Source organism: Symphodus melops (assembly GCF_947650265.1).
Source record: "Symphodus melops genome assembly, chromosome: 10".
In the NCBI taxonomy this organism is placed as follows: Eukaryota; Metazoa; Chordata; class Actinopteri; order Labriformes; family Labridae; genus Symphodus; species Symphodus melops.
In genome coordinates, this window is record NC_136700.1 from 11,747,566 (window position 1) to 11,771,785 (window position 24,220).

At 39.5% G+C, this 24,220-nt stretch overlaps 1 protein-coding gene across 2 annotated transcripts in view; it reads left to right on the forward strand.

Moving 5' to 3' along the window:
- limk1a (LIM domain kinase 1a) overlaps nt 1-21,465 on the forward strand; it is a 39,530-nt gene extending 18,065 nt beyond the window's left edge. Inside the window, exons 1-14 of one of the 2 annotated variants that reach the window (XM_079354644.1) lie at nt 6,580-6,877; nt 12,227-12,336; nt 13,364-13,579; nt 13,895-14,000; nt 14,163-14,368; nt 15,054-15,240; nt 15,462-15,548; nt 17,350-17,481; nt 17,591-17,650; nt 18,085-18,150; nt 18,607-18,775; nt 19,000-19,055; nt 19,798-19,955; nt 20,246-21,465. In XM_079354644.1, the coding sequence (XP_079210770.1) occupies nt 6,782-6,877; nt 12,227-12,336; nt 13,364-13,579; nt 13,895-14,000; nt 14,163-14,368; nt 15,054-15,240; nt 15,462-15,548; nt 17,350-17,481; nt 17,591-17,650; nt 18,085-18,150; nt 18,607-18,775; nt 19,000-19,055; nt 19,798-19,955; nt 20,246-20,378 (1,782 nt within the window). In that variant the 5' untranslated portion in view covers nt 6,580-6,781 and the 3' untranslated portion in view covers nt 20,379-21,465. Of the gene's footprint in view, nt 1-6,579; nt 6,878-12,226; nt 12,337-13,363; nt 13,580-13,894; nt 14,001-14,162; nt 14,369-15,053; nt 15,241-15,461; nt 15,549-17,349; nt 17,482-17,590; nt 17,651-18,084; nt 18,151-18,606; nt 18,776-18,999; nt 19,056-19,797; nt 19,956-20,245 lie in introns of those variants that run through there. The other variant, XM_079354643.1, reaches the window with a different exon arrangement.
- The last annotated feature ends 2,755 nt before the right edge of the window (nt 21,466-24,220 follow it).

Sequence of the window (24,220 nt, forward strand, 5' to 3'; positions counted from 1 at the left end):
ATCTGCAGCCTCACAGTCGGGTGTGTGTCAACATGCACAATGAAGGTAGGATTTGTGCCAGACCTGTAACTGACCCTTGTGACTACAGCTGCTTTGTCAGATTGTTTTACACACCAGCAATGAAAGCTGGAGCTGTTGTTGTGACACAGGAGAGCAGAGAGGTTCATGTGGTCACTACAATGGAAAGCAGATAAACAATAGACTGAACCTGTTCTAATGCTGCTGCATTATAGAAGGGACACGAAACCGGCATCCATTGGGCGTTATGTTCCTGTTTGTAAATGAAATCATACAAATTCAAAGCTTGAGGAAACATCAATACATGAAATGTGTTGTCTTTATATGTCCAAGGACACACATGTAACTCAATGAAATCAAAACAAGAATTTTGAACGTTGATCATTAGGTCTGCCTGTTTTTTGTTGTTTTTTTTCAAGTGAAAGAGCAGGAGGACTGACGCAGGCTGTAGAAAGCTTGAGAAACACAGAGGGATTTATGAAGTACTTATTTCTCCCTGTTCATTCATCAGAGTTAAACTCAACAGGGTTGATTTTTGTAATCCTTGATTATTTTTTTTCAAGCTTTCCACTGAGGTAAAATTATCGGCAATGGCAGCAGACAAAATGAAAGCTACGTCCGCCGTGACAGGAAATGTGTGACGCTCACACGACTGCCTGTCTGCTTTGCATGAAGCTCAAAGACTACCCACATGCCACACTAACTATTTTTTTTGCATATCAGTTAAAGGTGACAGGAAAATGTTCCAGAGCCTGGGATTTTACATGACATATCATAGCTTGTGTTAGACAGAAACGTAAGCACTCAGCTTCTATATTAAGGTTTAAGTTGGACTAAATAATAAGTAATAGTTTTATTCTATTAGTGACAATATGTCAGTTTTGTATGTCAAGTGACGAGTTGGAGTACAAACTGAATCTAGAACCATTTGAAACCCTGCCTCCAGACTGAATCAATAATTCACAGGCTGTTTGTGGGTCTTGGACAGGAAAAGCGGGTTGAAATAAAAAACTGAGTTTATTCGCTGCACATAAAGAATCTTCTCTGACACATTTGCCTCCTGGACAGACCCTGCAGCCTGCAGCCTCCGGCGGATCATGTGTCATGGTCACGTGCGTGTGCGTGAGTTTGTATTTCATCATTTACACAGCCTCCAGACAGCTTGCCCTTTTGCAGTGCAATCTCAGTAATGAAACATGGAGGAGACTCTAAACAGAATTAAATAGAGGGAAGACAGCCCGACCTCTCCTCTTCCTTCTCCTTCTCTGGTTTATTGCCCCTTCAGTGCAAACACTCTGATTGACTGCTTCTGCAGGTACACTTAAGCAAATTTGAGTGTTTGAGTATTGTACTAATGTGTAGACCAAGGTCAGCTCCCACTGCCTGTGCCACACTAAGAAGGAAGGAGAAGTCTACTCTTGACTCTATGACTATGACTCTTTTGCAAGGTCACTCTGTGGCCATTTAGCAGCAAATCACAGTCCTCTTCTTGGAAATAAGTTATGACACTGCACCTGAAAAGCTCCTCTCACAGTCACTGGAAACACCTCGAGCCCTGTGATGAAGTTACGAGTCAGAGTCTGCTAGTGGTCAGCCAGACCCAAACAACTGTGTTGTTGGTTCTCAAGTGATTTCTACACTTTGGTAGAAGCTTTGAATACCTTCTCCAAGGAGGTAATTGTTTTGATACTGTTGTTTGTCTTTTTGTTTGACAGTTAATAGTTTTAAAAACAACTTTTACAGGGGGGCAAATGGGTCAGCGGTTAGGTTGCCCCCCCATGTATGGAGGCTATCGTCCTCCAAGTGGATGGCCCGTGTTCCAGTCAGATCTGTGGCTCCTTTCCCTCATGTCATCTCTCTCTCCTCAGTTTCTAACATTAAAGCCCTAACATAAATCTTAAGTAACCCCATCAGCTTTGATCTATCAACAATTTTAGTTTCATAAATGTCCTTGAAAAGATATTTGCATGCTTGTGTGTCTAACAGTCCACTCTTTGAGGGTGTTTCTTCGTCCGACTGTAAACAAAGGCGAAGGACAGAAAAAGAAGTCTTGGCTGGATGTCTTTTAACTCTAAAACAGCTGCACCAGAAGCCTGGGAGAGTTAGCTGTCCCTCACTAATGTGTATATTCTAGTTAAATAAAAGTGTCTACGATTTGTTTTTCTTGTCAGTGAACAAAAAAATGAAAATGTTGAAATTGTGCAAATGCCCTTGTAGTACATTGTTGTTATACAGGTGTCCTGTGGAAGTGGGCATTGCTGTTAATGAATATTATCTCTTTGCATATATTATGATATTTTACCATAAGCGCATGCTCTTTGTTGTGTATGTTTAGGTAAAAAAAAAAAAAAAAGAGCTCAACCGTTTAATCAATAATGATTATCCCATAAAGTTCAGGGTCCTAGTTCAAACGTCTACAGCTACTGCTCCTGTCAGGACCCAAAGCCTTGACGTTGCGGGTAATAATTCAGCTAGAAGCTGTCACTCAGTTATTTACCACCTTACTCAGGCTTATTTACGTGCTGGATCCAGAGTTAACTGATGCAATTGAATTTCACAGCTCCGGGCTGAGAGCCAGCTGATGGGAGCGTGGCCAGACATAGATCTTTTAAATGTGCAGAGTTTGGTAGAACTTTCTGATTTGACGATTTCTCACCCTCATCATTGTGTTGTCTTAGAGAAAGATATGAGACTGCTATCAAAATGCAATAAACGAAACGTATCACACACCAAATAGCATCCCTGCATCAGCCTCCCAAAAATATATGAAATTCCATACAAAATTCCTCAAATTTTGTATAAAGCCTCTCATTGCTGTGCGACTATCTATACTGAATACAGAGCCTTCTGATCCTTTGATTAGGAGCTTTCATCCCAAATCGCAAAGTGCAAATGGAAAACATTTTGGATACCGGGCCTACTGCATAGCAACAAAAAGACTCTGGATTAACTCCTGTTGTATTTTGGGGCAGCAGGATCTCTTGAATGCTTATGAAATGCCTTTAGTTACTCTGCCTTCAACTGCAGCTGTTTTATATCCGACTTTGTGATTAATGGAAGCCTTTATTTGTCAAGTTTCTGTGTGTATGCGTGCATCTGTTTGCATGTCTGTCTGCATTAATGTGTGTGTGTGAACACACTGTACTTCGTCATTTTATATTGACTTGTTTTTTTAAATATTTTCTAATTCTTCTGCAAAGTTTGTTCACGTTTGCTGTGAAGCAAATTTGATAGAAAACCAGAAAAATAATAGTGTTGGTTAAAGAAGCAGAAGGGGATCTTAAAAAGAAGCCTCACAATCTTACCTACTTACACAAGTGTGTGTTTGAATGTGTTTCTATCAGATCTTATCATGATGTCATTTGCACCAGTACCAGACAGTTGTAGAAACGGGGGCATTGACAGTACTGTATTTAAGTAACAAAATGGGCCCTGGACAGATGTTACTGCGCATAAAAGTGATTTTATTTGGTTGTGAATCGTTAGCTTTAAGAAATGAAGTTAAGATAGAACTCTAGTTTAAGAACTTTTGTCAGAAATTATAGCTACGATATATCAAAGATATCCCAATCTGAGACATTTATAGCGCCACACTACTCTTAGTCCATCAGGTCCAGTTATTGTTTTGAAATTATTTAACTTGCCTGACCAATCTTGAATGTGCTGTTTTGTGGATTTTTGTTGTGTTACAGAGACTTTGGGAGTGTTTTTGTTTCCTCTTTCTCTTTCATTGTTTGCTTGAAATGACATTTATAGGTGACATTTAAGGAAGTTTTCCAAATTTCACAAGGTCTTGTTTTGGGTTGCCGTCACTCATTACCTTGTGAAATTTGGATCACACGTGTATGTCATGGGCCTTACCGCCCTCCTCACACCATCTGTACAAACTTTTCATTGTCAGTCACTCCGAGGTGCACATGGCTGATTAGTCGTCATTGCCTTGGCTTTTTTTTAGACCTTCCTTTGTGGTTCATATTGAGAAATGGTGACATTTTCTTTGGAAAGTCCCATGAACTTTATCAACTCCCAGCGCTACCTCTGTGGTTGAGTGTGAATCCTCAGTTTTCTGTAAACGCCTGATGATTGTTTTTCTTTTAAGTGAAGACAGATGGGTTTAATAGATGTTGGAAACTTTGTACTTTTATTTGTCGGTTAGAGTTGTGTTCTTGTTTTCAGCAAGTGGATTAGCTGCTGATGATCTCACCGCGGATGTAGAACAAAACATTTGTTTTGCATAATATTAAGGATAAATGGGAGTTCTCTTAAAGTCTGAGAGCTCGCATATTAGACTCATACAAACCTCAAACAGCTGCTGTCTTGCTAAATCTAAATGGTGCCTTTCTTTGATGTTGTCTACTACATTACAGTCAATGACATCACTAAGATTCCGAGTATCATAACCTTACCTGTGAGTTTAACTTAACGAGTGTTGTTTAGCAGCTCTTCTTTTGTTAATGGAAACAGTGACGAGAGGAGCCGCCTCTGTGGGCTGAAATCCCCCCAGTGACACAACTGTGGGTTGCTGGGTTTCACTTTTGAGCGTATGCCAGCAGGTGGGATTAAACTTAACCACACTGTAGCCGTTCAACGTTTGAAACTTAAAGTGAGTCTATGTTACTGTTGGTGTCAGGGGTCTCTTTGCACACAAGTGACAATCACTGGATAATGGTAAATGTATTGTTGTCCTCACTCAGATAAAATAATCAAATCACTTGTGTCATATAAATACAATTTAATTGAAAGAGATACTTCACCCGTTGAAGTATGTTTTAGAAATGTGAAGTTATTTTTGAAGATGGTGTCTTCTTGACTGAGAAAAAGCAGAAAGTGTCTTTTTGGCTAATGTGGATTAAAGACAACAACTCCCAGAATGCACAGTACCGCAAAACACTCTCACTGAAATAGAGGATTTTATGGTGTCATACACATCGGAAAAACTAGTTTCCGAGTTGTAAAAGGCACATGAAACACCTGTTGAAGTTGACTTTGTTTACATATTGTGTTAACATACATACAAAAGGAATTGGCATCTTGGAAATTCTTGGCAGAAAGACTCTATGCAAACAGTGATAGCCCCAGTTAGCATAGCTTCCAAGCAAGATGGCGGACGTTAAATTTCAATTCTGGCTGTAAGGTCACACCCACTGATCTGTAAGAGGTCTGTAGCTTCAGTGGTTGAAAATATGAGGAACTAGTGATGTAGTTTCACCCTTACTAACCAAAACAACCTCCGATGACTCAAAGTGACGATTTTTGCGTCATCTGAGGCTCCTTTTTCAGAAAGAAATACGGAGCTTTCCCGTCTCAGGGGGAAAAATGAGGGCGAGTATACAGCATTTAATGAGTATTCAATAATACTACCAGGTCTGTAATGACACAAAGCTTAATGCAAATGGTTGAAGTATTGCACAAAGATATGGTGCACTAAAGAGAGTTGCCTGCCTGCCAATATTCGACAAAGGTGAAAAACATATCTAATGTTAGAGTTAAAGTCTGAAACACAATCGAGTTATTAAATGATAACTTTAATTGCAATACAATACATTATTGTACTATACAATAGTAAATGTTGTATAACTTCGTTGTTAACCTTTGCACTGGATGTTACTGGCAGTGAGGTTTTCTCTGTTGCAGCTTCACTCCCTCAAACTCCGTCTAGCTTTCTATTAATATCTGTCCACTCAGACAGCCCTTTAGCACTGGCCTGTAGTGAGGCAACTGGTCCACACTTGGCATGCTAAACATATTTTAGAGGCAAAGTGAGATAACAGGGGCATGACACAGTCTGTGCTCAAGCAAGCAAGGCAGGCGAAAGACTGACGCAGGAGCAAAGATAAACCTGGGGAGAGAGATTGTATGAGGCAGGAGGAAGGAGGAAAGGTAAAAAAAAAAAAAAAAAGTCCCCTTTATGATGGAAGAGCACACAATAATCATACAATGCCCAACATTACACACTTGTGACTTACAGATCTCTGTTTAAATTTGGGATTTTTTTTGGTTTCAATTTCATGGTTCAAGAAGAAATGACAGTGAGAAAGATCATGTATGGTCATGTATGTAATAAAAGTTTGCTGCTTTTTCTGGTTTGATATTAGTTTACATTTTTACTCTCAAATAATTTTTACTTTTTTCAGACATTTCTTTTCAACAATTTCTAATTCTACTACATGACGAATTATTCACTTTAAAAAAAGATGAAGACTAAAGGAAATAATTAAGCAGCTCTCATCAGAAAAAGTTAATGGCGTGGACAAATGTGATTAAGCTTTAAACAATAATAGTGTGTCTTTATTTCACTTGAAAATACAAACGTAAATTAAACTCAACATATAAACAATTTAGCTTAAGAACATTGCTAAGCAACATAATGTCCCGTAAGTCACTCTCAGGTTTTGAAATGTGATTGCAGGAATAGAGGCATCATGGGAGAGGAGGAGGAGGAGGAGAGAGGAATGTACTAAAGACACAGGGATGGGGGTGGGGGAGGTGTGTGTCGTTGAAGCTGCCGGGTGGCACGTGTGCAAGAGTGGGCAGGGCCAAACAGGAAACGATGAGGTCATAGCAAAAGTGAGAGAGAAGGAGGGAGGCGGGATGGGAGGGGGTAGAGCCTGGAGGAGTGACACTGATTCAGAGATGAGCTCAGCTGCAGAGCTGTGTGCTGCTCTCTCTCTCTCTCCTCCCTCCGACTTTCCGGCCGGCTTGGCCACTGCCAGTGTTTTGTTGTGACAGAGGGAGAATCGCTTGCTTCAGTAGAATGAAATAGATGAGGAAGACAGACACGCCAGCTCTCGCTGACATGGTGGGAGACCTGTTTTTCTGGAGCTTCTGCTGTCTCAGACTGTGGAAGAAGGAGAAAAAGGTGAGGCTGGTCGCTGCTGCTGCTGCTGATGGGATTAGTGGGGGTCTGATGGATGATGTACAGTAGACTGAGAGCCGGCCTGGAGGCAGACAGTGTCATGGGGAGATGGTTTGTGGTTGCTTCTGTTGAAACTCTTTCCATATCTCTCTCTCTCAATATGCAAAGCTGAAGCTCGAGCATTATTTAGAAAGCTGCTATGTTTTGTGTCATTTTAAAGTGGGTCAGTGCGTCGCCGGGTAAATCTGTTCCTCTTTCTCCACATGGCGCTCTAGTTTTTTTTTTCTTTTTTTTCATGTCATGAAAAACTGATGAGCCATGGCACGTGTCCTATTTTTAGAGACCACTCTTTTCCTGGATAAAAGAAGAGTTTCAAAGTGTGTGTGATTGTGCAGATTCCGAGGTGGAGAGTTTACAAGTCTCAAAACTGTGTCAGCGTGGCTGTTATTTTTATTTACCACCTACATGCAAGCTGAAGTGTAAAGCACAAAGCCAAAGAGAGGAAGCAAGAAGCTCATTGCATTTACAGCATTTCTGAAGCAGAGGACAGTGTATATACTGTGGTACTGTAGTGTTTGTAGCTGGAGGGGGTTTCCATTCAGACTGCAACAATGTGGCTCACTGTTTTTCTCTCAAGCTTTTAGTCTAATTGTGTTTGCCTAAATGATGTCCACAGTAGAAACCCTTAAAGGGAATCAGTATCATGTCTCCCTTTCATTTTTTTCCCTACTCCAACAGCCTTAATAACAGCAGTGTGAAACATCATGATTGTATTGTGATTTTATTTACTTGCTCTTAAAGAATTCACTTTTTGTGATTTGACCCATTTTAAATCTCTCTGCGGGGAATGTTAGGTTCTGACTGCACGGGCAGTGTTTCCTTTTTCTTCCAATCATTGGCACGAGGTAATAGTCAAACACTCTGCTCGGTCGCTATGGACTTTGTTTTTGTGTTGAAATGGGGGAGGCTTTTGGAGTGAAGTTCATTACCTCAGAAGTGAGGCTAAGCAGAGCCAGATCTCTCATTATTTAGTGAGGCAATTGAGGAGCACCATCAGCTGTGTTGTGATGAGGTCACTATTCCACATACCGCTTTGGTGAACCGAAGTCAGCAGGTCCAAATGGAGTTTATTTGGTGCTTGTAAATATACAGTAATGATGCCAGGCAAATGTTCCTGATTAGATCCTGCTGAGTATAAACGGATAAGAACTAGGCCTGCACAATATGGGCAACTTTCATGAACATTTTAAATATTGTAATGCAATATGGCACCCATCCATGACGTTGAAGCCCAGAAACAAGCTATGTGATGAGTTCAATGTACAACTGAATGTTATGACATATAAACAAAACTATATATAGGGGTTGAAGTGACTGTGTGCTGTAGTCTTACAGTGAACACTAATACTCATCTACTTCAATCTCAGCGAAGCTTTCAGCCTCTAAATGACAAGGTTTACCAAAAGATCACTCTGATCTGTAAGTCCTATTTACGGTAAGTTACACACATAACCACTTAGTTACAAAATACAAATGACTGGGAGAATGTGAAATGATGTCAGAAGCTTGGAAAGTTCTGTGAGGGAAATCTGATAATTGATAGTGTTTAATATTATGAGGGGGAAAAAAGAGAAATCAATGACTCAGTTTGAAACTGAAAAAGGGAAACTGAAAAGAAGAAATGATATGTTTTTTAAAAGCACTGTTTCAATATTATTTTTGTCAGCAGATTTCACCTGTAGTCATCTCATAGCTTCTCCATCGTCATCGTCAGCCTCACCTTTACATTAAACATGAGGTGCATAGTACCTGTAATTATGATGTTCTGAATAGTGTTTGCCCAAACTTAAACTCGGAAAGTGTCAACGAGTGTCAGTGACAGCCTGACAGAGTCGTCAAGCCTCTGTGAAATACTATGAACATGTTCCTCAGGTGTTTCGTGTTGATAATGGCAAAAGAGAGTTAAAATTCCTCCAAATGGCCCAAAAGGCTCCTTTCACATTCCAAAGCCAACCTAAGGTGACACATAAATCAGTAAAAACAAGTAACGCCTCAGGGCCCAGACTCTCCAAGTGAACTGAGTGTTTAGATGAACACTGCCTTTTGGTTTTCTCTTTCCTTCAACAAACGCTTGAGCCAGTCCTCTTCAGCTTCACTGCAGATTACAAAAAGATGCATGGAGTAAGGAACAACAGGAATACAAAGTAATTTTTTATTTGGCAGTTTTTTTTTAGGCTTTTTTTGTAGTTTAAATAAGCACAACCTCCTTCTCTAGTTCAACTTGCTCTTTACGGGATACAACTGCAGTTGTATGAGGTACTTGTCAATAGCAAGTGCATCAGTCACAGGAGATTGTCAGCTTGGTACCTTTATGGTGAAACACAGAAGTTAGGTTATAAGGCTTTGGAGAAACAATGATGAAGCAAGTGTAGGGTATGTATTATTTAACATTTTACTCGGCACATTACTTTTCTGTCATCAAGTCACTTTTGTCTTACAAAAGTTTAAAACTGTCACCATTAAAACTGGGGGTTTTGGAGGTTATGGTAAAATGTTGTGACGCTACAATGACTCTATAAACTTAGTTGATTTGAACATGACTTCAGTCTATGCTAGCTAAGGTATGAAGGTTTAATGAATGAACACACTTCAGCAGATGATTTTATGACACTTAAACTTGGAAATTGATTTTTATTGTTGCTGCAGCCCATTACAGGCCTTGCAAGAATAAGCTTTATTGGCCAGGTATGCTTAAACACAGAATGAATTTAAATATTGAATATCAACAATAAACAAAAGATAAACAAAGACGAATATGTACAAGACTAAATAAGATAAAAGTTCAGTGCAAAAGATGCTGAAGTTATCAAGTAGATCAAATATATTTGTGATATCAATTATGCCACTTTTTGTTGACTTAAAATACCCCCAAAAATTAACCAGGTCTGCAATCAAAACATAATGCCTCTTTGTTACCTGTGTTTCATTTCTTTAGGTTATCACTTAAAGGGGTGTTACATCACATTGTTTCTTGGTCATGTCCCCATCAACCTTCCAACAGGAAGACACGCACTCACAGGGTTTGGTTTGAAGTTTTTAGAAGACCCTGCGAGGCTGTGTGAGCAGCTACAACTTAGACGCACACTCGTGAGCTAATTCATAAAAAAAAGGAACATCCCTCCTCTGAGTCTTAAGACACTCAGATCTGTGTTTAGTGAGGAAACAAAGCAGAACTGGTGGTGTGTCGATTCATGTGATGTTTTCTTTTTGAACAAAGTTGTTCATACAGTCACATGGTTTGACATTACATAGGCACTTTATTTTTATATTTCTCTGGATCGGAGTTGATACAGATACTTTGGAAGGGGAAGTATGCACTTAATGTGAGGACAGCAGCTGGTGTCTGCCAAATGTGATTAGGAGTGTGTGTGGCATGGCAAGCAAATGGCAGCCAAAGTGTCAGAGCCACACACCCTTTTTGTCTGCATCCAGCTGTCCTCTCATCCTGACTTTACCATCTGTAGGGCTGCAGCTAGGTGACACATCAACACAAAATATAAAGAGAGAAAACTCACAGCTACCTAAAACTGTGGTTTCTAAAAATAATGATAAATTAGCTGTATATGACATCCATGTTTTCTGCTTTACTCTTCTTTATAGTACTTGCTTTACGGATGTTTTGTTTTTACTCTAACTGATAATGTCAGACAATTGTTTATTCCTTTTAGTCTGAGAGAAATAAAGACATTAAGTTGGTCAAGAAGCACCATTATCAGACCCATAATGTGTCTCTCTCTCTCTCTCTCTCTCTCTCTCTCTCTCTCTCTCTCTCTCTCTCTCTCTCTCTCTCTCTCTCTCTCTCTCTCTCTCTCTCTCTCTCTCTCTCTCTCTCTCTCTCTCTCTCTCTCTCTCTCATGAGGTTGTTGTTTGCACAGCCATTTAACAACGTGTGTTGCAGGGTCAGTCTCAAACGTTTTGGCTCAAAAATCCAGAAACCAGACAATACAGTAATGTCTTGACTTAATTGTACTCCTTGTATCCATGTCAAGTGGTGGCATGTTTTCCCTTTAAGCTGGAAGGATCCGCTTAGATTAATAACTTAAAAATCAGTTAATTAATCTGCTTGTACTGAGGCCTCAGGGTCCACAGCCTGTGTTTATCTGTTTGTGTGTGCTTGCGGTTTCCACTGCTCTCCCAGAAGGGTGGGGCTGCAGACATATGGTGGTTTATAAAGATTTTATTGATTCTTTGATCTTCACATGCGCTTCCTTTTAGCGTCAGATTTCGGTGTTTTGTTTCAGTTATATGCACCATTAAGGGAGAGTAATGCTGCCTTTGGGCGATTTAAAGATCTGCTTTAATGCCTCTTTTATTTTTTAGGCTGCACTCAGGAGCTCTTATTTTGCTCACGGGTGATTTGAAATACAAACGTCTGTTTTTAAAAATGAAAACAAATGAGTCTTTCATGATACAGAAATGTTTTCTGAATCTTTTATGCCCACATTTCTCAATTTCAGTTTTTTTTTTTATTTGCATGTGATTGATTACTCTTTGTTCAGGTTTGGTCCATGCGATGCCCCTCCTAACTCCTGTTATACTTCATTAGCATTGCAGATCACTGCAGTTGAGAGGGGCCGCTTGGGGGCCCATTAACTCACATTTTTTTCTGCCACTCATATCACAAAAAGAAAAGACCAACAAAATACTCTGGTGGACTCGACCTTTAGTGCTTCACTTGGAAGCTCATGTTTAATCATACAAGTCATTAGTTATAGGTGTGGGTGGGTCATTTACATCGATGGGCGCACATTTACCTGAAGGAGTTAAAAGGGGTCAGTACTGATATGTGAAAGTGTGGGCTGTTTTATTGATTTGTCAGTCGATCAACGTCACAACAAGCAAGGACAAATATGTTTAATGAGCAGCAGTAAAAGTGATTTATTTGATCACTTTAACATTGTTTGTTTTGAACTGGAAACCTCCACCTGCAGCATCATCTTCAGATCTGCCACTGTGATTAATCTGCCAATTGCCGGCTCTCTTTGTTTTTCCGTAACCCAATTTCCTCTCGTTTGAAAACCACCCTGAGCCTAAGCAGGGTGATCTGGCAGCAGCAAATTCAATCTCGCAGTTTCATTATTACCCTCAGTGACCAGACCTCGCCCAAGTCCTTACACCACTCCTCACAGCCTCACGGTGTGTGTTGCTCCACTGCTGTGAATTTCAATCAGAAGTCACCATTGACCCCCCCCCCCCCCCTCCCCCCAACACCCTTGTACAAGGATTTTTTTTTCTTTCACAAAACACAGAGGTCACCATTCTCTTAACTGTCTTTTGTTTTCTCTCCGACAGGTTGCAGGAGAGCAGAAATATCACCCAGAATGCTTCACCTGTCTTAACTGCAGGGCATTCATCGGTGACGGAGACACATACGCTCTGGTGGAGAGATCAAAACTCTACTGGTGAGCATCAAGAATAATGTAAAAGAAAATCCTAACCAAAATGTTTTACACAGTCGAAAGCAAGACAGCCTTTGATTTATAATGGCAGCATGTTTTAACACTGTGAAATCAAAGCTTCGCCGTTTGTGTCGTGCTGCTGCCCACTAAATTAACCAAAGTTTTCTATCTTTGGTTAGTTTTCCTAATCCCCTCTTCTGCAGAGAGCTAATCCGGCTGAAATCCCTTTGAAGTGCAACCAAAACCTCTAAAAATGAACCAGAGACTGAAGCTTCAGTTATTGGCAAAATCTTACATTTGTGCGCTTGTACTTCAAAGCACGATTTGTTGACATTGAAAAAAAAAACTGGGACTCACCTGTCACACATCCACAGCAAAAACCGTTTTATCACGTATACCGGAGCTTAGTATTTAAAACTTAGGAGCATGTTTTGCTGAATTTGCAGTGAATAGTCCGAGAAGACAAACACATTATGTAAATGTATGCAGTTGTTGTAAGACTGTGACAAATTATTTATAGCAAATGCTCAAAAAGTGTTGTTGGCACAATTAAAACTTGAGGGGGGGAAAAAAAACATGTCGATTTTGAGTTTGTGTCAGGTTCAGGTTGTTCTTGACTTGTGAAGCTCCAGGGTTGTGTTGGTGTGACTGTCACAAGCCTCAGGCTCCAAAAACAGAGGTTTCAATGTGAAACAAACTGCAGAGACACAGAGCCGCCTTTGTCGCTGAGTGGATGATGACAACGAGAACGTCTTGGTTTATTTATTGCATAAAGACATTAAATCTGATTCAGTGGGCTCAAGTAAGATGAGGAAAATGTGCAATTTAGAAATGAATAAGGTTACTGTTCATTTCAAAGCTCTGGTGTGTGACAGTAGTTTGAATATTTAGTTCTTTTATGTATGTCCCTCACATTCATAAAATGAAAACAACAACGAGTAAAACTAACTTATTAAACCAAATTGAGCCATCAAAGGCCTCAAGTCTTGATAATAACAACTTCCCTCCTCCTCTTCCTCCCCATCTGCAGTGGTCAGTGTTATTACCAGACTATCGTCACCCCGGTGTCTCTCCCAGACTCGCCATGCTCACGGATCCCTCACACTGTCACACTCGTGTCCATCCCGGCCACGGCAGAAAGCAACAACGGACGCAGAGGGCGAGGTTTCTCTGTGGCCATCGACCAGCCACTCAGCCCGACCAACGGCTACAGTCCTGACCACGGACCCACAGTCAGAGTCTCCCAGTGAGTCCTTGTGTCCGTGTGTTAGTTCATTGTGTGAAGGCAAGCTATGACACTGAGTTGAGAAGAGGTGTGCGTAGTGTAGGATAAAAGACGGAGAAGGTTGGATTAAAAATGGAACAAATGGTGATGGATGAGATTCATTAAAACTTGTATAATAGAGCGGAAGGTGAAGGAAATGAGGAAATCTGAGTCACTGTTATTTAAATGAGCTGAGAATTTATCAGATCTGAGCTCTGTGTCCAAAAGAGAAAAAAAAAATATTCAGATTGGTTTTCTTTACAATTTTTTTTCTCTTTATTGTTCTGTTTTATTCAGAGTGGACGCAGACTGCATCAGTCCAGATGTGAAAAACTCCATTCATGTTGGAGACAGGATCCTTGAGATCAACGGGACACCCATTCACAATGTCCCTCTGGATGAGGTAATCACTGAACACCCCTTCACGTATTGTTACTGAAATAGCTGACTTTACTGTTATAATGCAAACATAATTTTCTATACATCACAATCAGAAGGGAAGAAATGTATCTTAGAGGGACAGTATCAACCAAGTATGTATAAACTTCTTTTTTCAATCTTTTAGATCGACCTGCTGATCCAGGAGACGAGCCGGCTGCTGCAGCTCACCATCGAACATGACCCTCACAGTCAGGGGCAGGAGGGGGGCTCCTCATCAGCGGAGGAGCAAGTGGACGGCCCTCTGTCCACTCCTGTCTCTGAGGGCCCCAGCCCCATCCTGCCCATCACCCAGCCCCCCAACCTCAGTAACCTGAAATCTCGCATCATCACGTAAGACATTTACACAGGGCTGGCGACAAAGTCTGTTCAGGGTTGAGGGAGAGGTTGTTGGTTTTTTTTTAACTTTACTGGTTGTTCTAGCAGCAGCAGTTTCTGATTTGATTGATTGCAGTTTTTTATGGATTTTTTTTATTTTTTTTTTATTGATCTTTTTTTTATGGATATTTCCACCACTATTATATATATATATATGTGCCCAAGGTTCAACAAGTTCTTTTTCTAAACCTGCACGGCAAAAAAAAAGAAAGAAAAAGTGCACTTTTTATTTGTTTGACTGAACTTTTTAAAATGTATAGTCATAACTTCAAGAATTGTTATTTAAACAAAAGAGAAAGTCATTTTAGCTTCTTTCTCTCCACTGTGTTGGTGCATTCACCTAGGAACTTAAGTACAAACTCCAAAAAGAAGCTTTTTCTAGCATATTCACTTTGATAAAAACTAAGTATTACTTTGCAAAACATTCATTGCAGTCCTTTAGTTTCAGTTGTTAATCAGATGAGTAACATAATAGAGCAGTTTTGTGCATTTATGAGGTCCTTTTGTCTATTAAGCACCTGTTGTATTGGTCCTATAGAAAGATGAATTTGGAGGATTTTTTTCAGTCATTAACCATTAATTAAAAACTCACCTTTTTGTTGAACCTTTCCCTCTCTCTTCTCTTCCTCCACTCCTCCAGGCGAAGCTACAGCATTGATAAGTCACCAGGCTCCAGCAATGCGGCGTCCCCCATCTCCCAGAGGAAGGACATCAATCGATCAGAGTCACTCAGAGTCGTTTCAAATCGGACGCACCGCATCTTCCGCCCTTCTGACCTCATCCATGGAGAAGTGCTTGGGAAGGGCTGCTTTGGTCAGGCCATCAAGGTCAGACACTGTTAGCTTAGGTTCATAGCAGCATGTTTATTAGGTGAATGTGCAGCATGCATTTACGTCCAGATGATGGCAGTATTAAGAAAAATGAAAGAGTAGAGAGACTGGAGGTTTTTTTCTGTAGCTCATTTTGTTATATATAAGACAAATCTGCTCCCATACTGACATCCAGAAGGGGAGATGAAAGCCTCTCACACTTCTGTGTGTTGTTTCAGGTGACTCACAAGGAGACAGGGGAGGTGATGGTGATGAAAGAGTTGATTCGTTTTGATGATGAGACTCAGAGAACATTCCTGAAAGAGGTGAGTATTGACATTCCCACACGTTAGGTTGTTTAGGAGTCGAACATTTTCAGCGATGACCTCGAGTCATAAAGTCATATTTCATAAATAATTTGATTTATTTCATAAACATTTTCTTGTCAGATATAAGTGAAGGTTAGTTGCTCGTCAATGTGTGAAAACTAGAGTAGAAATCACCCTAAACCTGCTCAAAAAATATTTATACCAAGAAAGGAGAGGACTTTTTTTTCCTCCTCTTCCGATCTAGACTTTGAACATTATGGATTTAATCAACGGCTCCTCTGTGTGAATGTAGGGCAGGATGACTGAATAAAAACAGGGAATTTTCTCACCTGAATAAACAAAACTGAAACATGTACAATTAGCCTCAAAATAGGACGAATGGGAGTGTTTGAAATGTTCTCTCCTACAAAGAGACTCTTACTCAAAGCTTTATCTCCTTTCCTCCCTTAAAGTTGGGAAGATAACAAAGAATGACTCACACGCCAAAGTTTATACTTCTGTACGCCTCAAAATGTCCTGAACCTCTGATGCTCCTGTTTGATATTTTATATCGTAGCCTAAATCATCCTTCGTAATTGGGTTGTTTGAAGTCCTGAAAAAACTGTTCCCATTTGAAGGAATGTATGAGTATTAGATTTATTATGAGGTTAACTAATTCTTTGCCCGGTAGGAAGAGCAGCTGTAAAACAAACCACAATGAAGCCTGATGGTTACCCACAGGATCCTCTGGTCTTTTTTAATTCTCCATATCCTCCATACTGACGCTTAGAAAATAAAACCAAATATTTCAAGAATATTCATTTTAACGTTAATAAATCAGATGAATTTGTGCGTACTACTGACCGGCATTGTCCTCCTTTGAAGCCATACAGCCTTCAGAGAGAGACGTTTTTTTATGAGGCATCATAAAGTAGCAGAACTGCCCACTTTCTGGAAACCTTTGGCCAAACCCTTGAGGAACAAAAAGTGTCACACTTAAACTGGCAGTGTGTTTTAATATTGGTACATTTTATACTCTACTTAGTATTTATTAAACAGTAAGTTAAAAGTTGGCATTTGTGAAAATTCATATTTTTTGCTTGTTTGAGATGAAAAGATTGACACGCTGGTTTGAGAAATAATCAAACAGTTGTCTTTAACAGGGAGTGAATAGGGATGCGTTTAAGAATCGTCACATAAACTTTAAACCATGAAAACTTTTAGTAAACAAAACTTGATTCTAAAGTTATTTTGTAACTCTGTCACATCAATGTCTATATACAGTACTACCAAAAAAAGAAAGAACAAATATGCCTTTTGAAACTCTGTTTTAAATATGTATTTGTATTTGCAGTAATAATTTCATTTAAGAAATAGCTCTCTGCTGCCACCTTCAGGATCGGCAGGTACATTTGCCTGGCTAAGTAAACGAACACATGAATAGCCTTTACACATAAAGAAAAATGAACTACCCTCTACTTTATATATTTTAAATAAATACATTTAAAAAAAAACCCAGATGCATAGTAAAATAGCACACCATACCATCATTTCTATTTTCTTTAGGCATAGCACAGGAGATTAGTGCTTTATTAGTGTAGTATCCTTCTTTACTGTAAAGAGCATAAGCCCACATGTAACTTTTTCTAATTATTTCAGGATTCTATTACAGGACTTGGCCAACAGTAAGAGGAACATTAACATTTACCTCTCTGAGAAAAGTGTACTTCTAAAAAGCATGAAAAGCAGCAAAGGCTATTGAGAGCAGCTTTAATAAGTGAGTTGAAACATCTGTTGATTTTTTGTTTTGTTTTGTCAGGTTAAGGTCATGCGTTGTCTGGATCACCCCAACGTGCTCAAGTTCATCGGAGTCCTCTACAAGGACAAGAGACTCAACTTCATCGCAGAGTACATCAAGGGAGGCACCCTGAGAGAAATCATCAAGAAGATGGTGAGAGTGAAGTTCACGTCTGCACTTCTGATTATTTATAAGACTTGTTGATAATGCAGGAAATGGGATTTGCTTAATATTTGTTTTTTTGATTTGTAATTACCCACAGGACAGCAACTATCCCTGGAACCAGAGAGTCAGTTTTGCAAAGGACATAGCTGCTGGCATGGTGAGTTCAATGACTGAAACAAACAAGTGGATGTTTAGATTATATTATCTAAAACTTTCTCCTCAATCTAATTTATTTCGTGAAATTCCTTGATTAGTGTAGCAGTTTTCTTTACTGCTGTCTCCCTCTAGGGGTCATGTTCATGAGCTACAGCCATTGTGTTAGAATGTCAACAATCACTTCCATCCCCTTCTGTCAAAATGACATAATGAATTCCTGCAGGATTAGACCATTGCTTCCCCATGTTTCCCATGGTATGAGTACAATGATGACTGTCCTGAATGAATGGGTTATTGTCTTTACACAACCAGCCATGTGCTTGGAAACAAGGCAACACTGTTCTTCTTCCACGTGTTTAAAGATCAATACTAAAAGCTTCTGTTTTTTGTTTATTTTTTGTCTGTCCTTCCTTTGCTCTCCTATCTGTCCTTCAGACATATCTGCATTCCATGAACATAATCCACCGGGACCTCAACTCACACAACTGCCTAGTCAGAGAGGTAAGAGCTTATGTATTCCTGTACACTTGTGAGTGTGTGTGTGTGTGTGCACATACCAAAGCATAAAGTGTATGTTTTCTTTGAGGATTTGAGACAGTACGCCTGTCACTTGCTACAGCGCTCAGAGCGCAAAAACAAACGAAGGCTTTGTTAGTAGCTTTACCACATGCTGTCTTAAAACACACTCTACTTCAGTTGCTTGCTGCGGAAAACCTTTGGCTTACACAAGTCAAACAGAAACAGCATTGCACAGTACAGGTGTCATATTAAAAACAAAAGTTTTGTACTAAAGAATAATGTATGACAACATCAATACAAATACACCTACAGCTTTCTTAAATGTAAAACTTGTGTCTCTTGGCCACTTTCTCTGTCAGTTTTTTTTTTTTTTTTTTTTGAGCAACATACAACATTGCAGCAGGGCAAATCAAAGTACACTTTTCATTTTTTCTAAAGGACAACACTGTGGTGGTGGCAGACTTTGGGCTCTCACGGCTCATGGTGGACGACAAGCATGAAGAGAAGTTGTTGCAGAGTAAACTGCCGGGGCTGAAGAAGCCTGACCGCAGAAAGAGGTACACCGTGGTTGGAAACCCTTACTGGATGGCTCCTGAGATGATACACGGTATGTTCTGTGGGGTACACTTGTCTTTGCTTCTTTTCAACAAAATTGAGAAGATTTATTGATTATTAAGACATTTACACACAAAAGTAAAGTTACTCCAGTGCAACTGCATTTTTCTTACCAGTATATGTTGCATTCCTCTTGAATTTATTTTATATTAATTTGCTGAAAAGGGACATTAACATGAGAAAATAAGCAACTTTCTGTTATTTTCTATCTTACAGGGAAGAGCTATGATGAGAGAGTAGACATCTTCTCCTTTGGGATCATGCTCTGTGAGGTGAGCGACTTCCTTTCTAAACTCTAAACCCAAACTCATGCTAACACTTTAGCTTTAAACGTTGTTTTACTTGTTGCTTTAATACTAAACCTATTGAACTCTTTCACATCTTCTTGAATCTTAGTTGAGTCAGCAGTTGTCATATTTAGAAAATCCCAAAAGTTTAACTACATTATGATTTTCATTTTAAACATTGGTCTTCATTATTGTAGTCTACCTTGCATTTCAAAGGTTTTCTGCTCAATACTGAACGTTTTAATAAAAAGAGGTGTTTTCTCGTTCTAATATTTGCAGAAACATCTTGTTCATTTTATGAGGGAAAATTTTTGCTTCTCCAGTGTATTTCTGGGAGGGCTTTTTAACCCCCCCCCCCCCCCCCCCCCCATATGAAACTCCAGCAGTATAATGTGGTGAGCTTTGGGCCTGGCACACACACCACCCACAAAAGGCTCAACAGTTTAGTTCAGACACTCGGCGTATGACTTCCACAGATGGACACCATTAGCCAGAGAACAGAGAAGGGATTAGAGAGCAGAGAAGCAGTGTTGTCTTCATGTGGCTTCTAACAGGCACACAAACGGTAGTTGTGGTCTTTTGAGAAGGACCTGCTTCAGTTCGGAGGGTTTACTGGTTTCCAGCAGATCGGTGCATGATTTTGCTCCTTTCTTTTTTTTTTTTCCTCAATCTGACAGCTGTATCTGTAACTCCTCTTACTCTTCTTCATCCTTTGTTTTCTTTCCAGATCATTGGCAGAGTGAATGCAGACCCAGACTACCTCCCAAGGGCGATGGACTTTGGACTTAATGTGTCTGGCTTCCTGGAGCACTTCTGTCCACAAAACTGTCCCCCCGCCTTCTTCCCAATGGCCGCTGTGTGCTGCGACCTTGATGCAGACAAACGGTCAGACATCTACAATAAATGCACACTGAATAGTTAACGTAAGGGGCAGTTGATGCAACATAACCATTTCTGCCCCCTAACTTGGGGTGTAGTGGGCTAATATAGCAAATTCAGTAGCTGTGCTTTTTTGTTATGGGTGAACTACAACCACTAACTTTAAACTTCTCTTGATCATACAGCTATATGTATGAAAACCCTGTTTATGAGGACTGAATTTTGTTTTATATTTAATATGAAATCGTAAAAGTACAATGTAAACTCAGATCAATGTCTTCTCTCTCAATCTTCAGGCCGGCTTTCTCCAAACTGGAAGAGTGGCTTGAGAATCTAAAGATGCACTTGGACATTGGTTTACCCCTGATGTCTGATCTGGACCAGCTACACAAAAGCTTCTGGGAGAACCACAGCATCACACGTCCCTAAAAAAGCCTTTACATCCATCCCGAACAGCCAGAGTAGGGGCGAATGAAACTGGAGGAGTGGGGAAAATGAGAGTTAACCACACAAAGGGCAGTGATCTCCTGTCACAGTGGCTGGAGGAGCAGTGTAAACACTCCTCCATGTTTGAAGCAGTGGCTGCAGATGTCGGCTGGTTCAAAGGCAACGAGTAGACTCAGGGGGAAAGTGTGGGTGTGGGTCTGAAGAGCCATTTGTGCGAGATGCACGCGCTTATTCAAAGTCAATCCAAGAGTGATTCAATACAGTAGCTTGATTCTGCTGCACCCAGTGCTCAAGTGGAACATGTCATATGCAATCGAACCCTAACTTTCAAATCATGACTCGTCTAGAATTTAACCTTAGAGGTTATTTCATTCATGGATACTTACTATATTAACTGTAGTGTGTATATTCATGTGGATTAAGCAGAAAACAAGGCTTTTAGCAAACCATTCACTCTCCTCATGTTAGGCCTCTACTGAGTACAGAGTGCTGTATGCGTTTGCAGGTATTTTTGTGTGAGTTTGGTTTTGCATTTTGGTTAGGATTTCAAAACTGAACTTGTGAAAAATACAAAGCAGAGGGGCCTGTTTGTTTCAGGTCCACTTGCTGTCCACTTGTACAAGTCAAACAAACCTTTCAAGCTTTAAACATAGCTCACTGAAGTGTGCATGACTGTAAATAATGCTGTCAGGTCAAATCCTGGTTCATCGTGTCGCTTTGACCTCGTTTGGTCACAAACCACTACACCCACACGTGTCTGTGGCACTGCCCCTCTCTCTCTCATTTACTGTGTAGCACTAACTTAACAATGAGGTACACATCCTTCCAAACATTTGGTGCGTTGTCTCACAATTTCAAGAGCTCTATTCTCCTTCATATTGACCTGGCATATTACACATTCAAACATATACCACTGTAAATAGCTGGCAACATTGTAAATGTTTTAAATATTGTAAATGTAAAGACATATTTTATATACGTATGCTACATTTCCATATTTTTATTGGCAGTAAAGTTAAAATTATGGAAAGTTGAAGTTTGACTGCAATTGTTAGGGCCATTATTTATTTTTTTTAGTTCAAACCCAGTAAATGTTTACTTTTACGTCATTTTACTCCACCTACAAAAAGAGTTCAGAGTTTTCATCTGTCCATTGAGGAATGCGAGATTAAATGTATTTGTCAATTTGGAATATTTGATCTCACAAAATCTGACCATTTTGATCAACTCTGATGATACGTAATTTGTGAATTTCGGGATTTTTTATTTTTTATTTTTTTATAAAGATACCAAACACTTCATGTTTTCGAGCTGTTAACTAATGAAAAAAGTTTGCTGGCATAAAACACAACAATGCTGGTGTTCACGTGTTTAAAAGGAAAAATAATTGCCATGTTGTAGGTTGAAAACAGTTAAAAATGCCATTTACTGTCAAAAATCAGGTTTTAAACTGGCAAGGCCAATTCTGACAGGAAGCAAACTGAAATGAAATTGATAAAAAAGAATGTAAACATTTCCTCATTAAAATACACAATAATAATGATAATATACATATAAAACCCAATCTCTCCTGAGACCCAGTTTTTTTGTTTTATTTTTAAATTTGAATCATGGCTGGATTTTTGGTTTAGTGCCGGTGAAAAGTAACAGTACTTTTTCACTTGTGTCAAATATACTGTACACTAGTTCAGGTGTGGGGTTATTATATCATCAGGTACTGCCTCATCATGTCGGCTATATGTCCAGGTATTTGTCTCTCCTCCAGTGGGCGAACCGCTGTTTGTTTACATGTAAATCTGAGCTGTATATTCCACTATATGTACTGTAGGTGTCTGTCTTAACTCCTGTCTGTGTGCATAGATATGCTCACTCCTCAAGAATATTCTCCACTCACTTTCTCTCTTGCACCATCTTACAAACTTTTTCTGTCCCTAGACTTAAACTCTGATTGTTCTTAATTTCCTGCCGTTGTTTTCACAAGCTGCATGATGTATTAAGTCTGCACAGCTTTTCACATGAGCAATTTTTGCCTTCGAATTATGTCAATGAAAAAGAAAAAGTCAAAGAAAGCCAGACTAAGAAGTCAATAAGAAAAAAAAATGTTTTTACACACAGACATACTCATTCATATGTATATCCACTGAAATCTTTTTGTATAGATTTGAGTACTTTAATTTGCACTATTTAACTAAATGGCTGATGAAGCCACATTTGTTAATTTCCTCTCTTGGGCTATCTTGTAAGGAAATAACATGTCAGTTCAGGTTGTTATATGAATGCAAGACACTGATAGAGCCTTTCGACTGTATAAATGGGATCTGGGAAATTCATCCTCTTGATAGCAACAGTTCTGATTATCAAGGTGCATTTTTGTGCACACTTCAACAGTTTAAATACAGTTTTGGCAGCCACCTGTCCAAACTCTTTTTGTCAGGAAAGTCATATCAATGGAAATACTTACTATGTTCTACTTCAACAAAAGTAACATACCAACATGAGTACCTTGAAAGATCAATGGTCTTTACTACCAAGAGGATGTTTCATCCCTGCTCTGCCCGCTGCCTACAGACTGGTACTTTGTAAATGATGTGTTGTTTCTGACTGCTTGGTTTTGTATGTGATGCTCAAAGAGGCTGCAATCATTGCAGGTCTTTCTTATAATGGAGCTCTTAAACTGGCCTGTTTCACCTCTAACAACTCATCCCAACTCTTTTGGCTCAGGGCCGCACTTTTCTGGAGCTAACGCCACATGATTCAGTTATTTCAGCAGCTTTATAGGAGAGCAGCTTTTAACAGTAACAGTGAGATTCCAAGCATGTAACCTGTCAATGTTTAGGCTGATAACACAAAATGCGCTTCTGTAAAACAAGCACCTCCACTCTGGTTGATATGTCTGTCCATGGGCATGCACTGCACACTCACTAGTGGCTTTGCCATGTTTTAGTCTCAATTCCTGTCTGAACTATGTTGAGCATGTTCGGTGTGTCTGTGAGGAAGCACTGATGATCACTGAGAATGTCGCCGCAGCACTACTTTGCAAAGGATCTTTACCTCTGAACAATGCTGTGCCTTTGTTGTAAGCTAGCCTTGCCAACGACTCGAAAAACATGAACTGAGTTCCTTTTTTTAACGTACCATTAGTGCAAGCCTGATTCAAGTGGATTGAATATCATTGCTGATACTGTGTTGTATGAGATTTCGTCTTGTTCTGTACCATATTTATATTTTTCTTATCTCCATTGTCATTTTTGATATTTTACTATTCTTTTTTGTCTTATTTAATTTTTTACTCAAGCTGTGAAAACAATTCTGCACTTTAATCCTGATCGTGAACATGTAGACTTTGAGGAGGCGACTGTTTTTTTTCTTTTGTCACAGCTAAAAATAAAACTGTTGCTTCCTAAACACACTGACGAGTTAACTTATTATTCACCATGTCTATTTTTCAATGTACTTGCATCTACGTGGAAAACAGCAGTTTGTTCTGCCCACAACACATTCAGTAATCCTTTTTCTTTCTATTGAATCACACGTGTGTGACAGCTCCAATCTGCAAAATATGCATTAGTTCACACTTCCAATGCATAGTACTATAATCAGAGAAGATGAGTGGGCTGTATTCAAGTGCCAAATGTATTACTTTGTTTAGAGAGAGAAGTGTGAATTTCTTAACAAATTGACCACAAGATGTCACTATTTGCTCTTCGGGGTGAGACAAATAAGGTTAGAATCCGAAATTATAATTAAGTAAAAAGCTGAACAAGGTATAATACCAGTAGCAAAATAATCCAGACCAGTCACTTCATTAAACGTCATTCTACAAC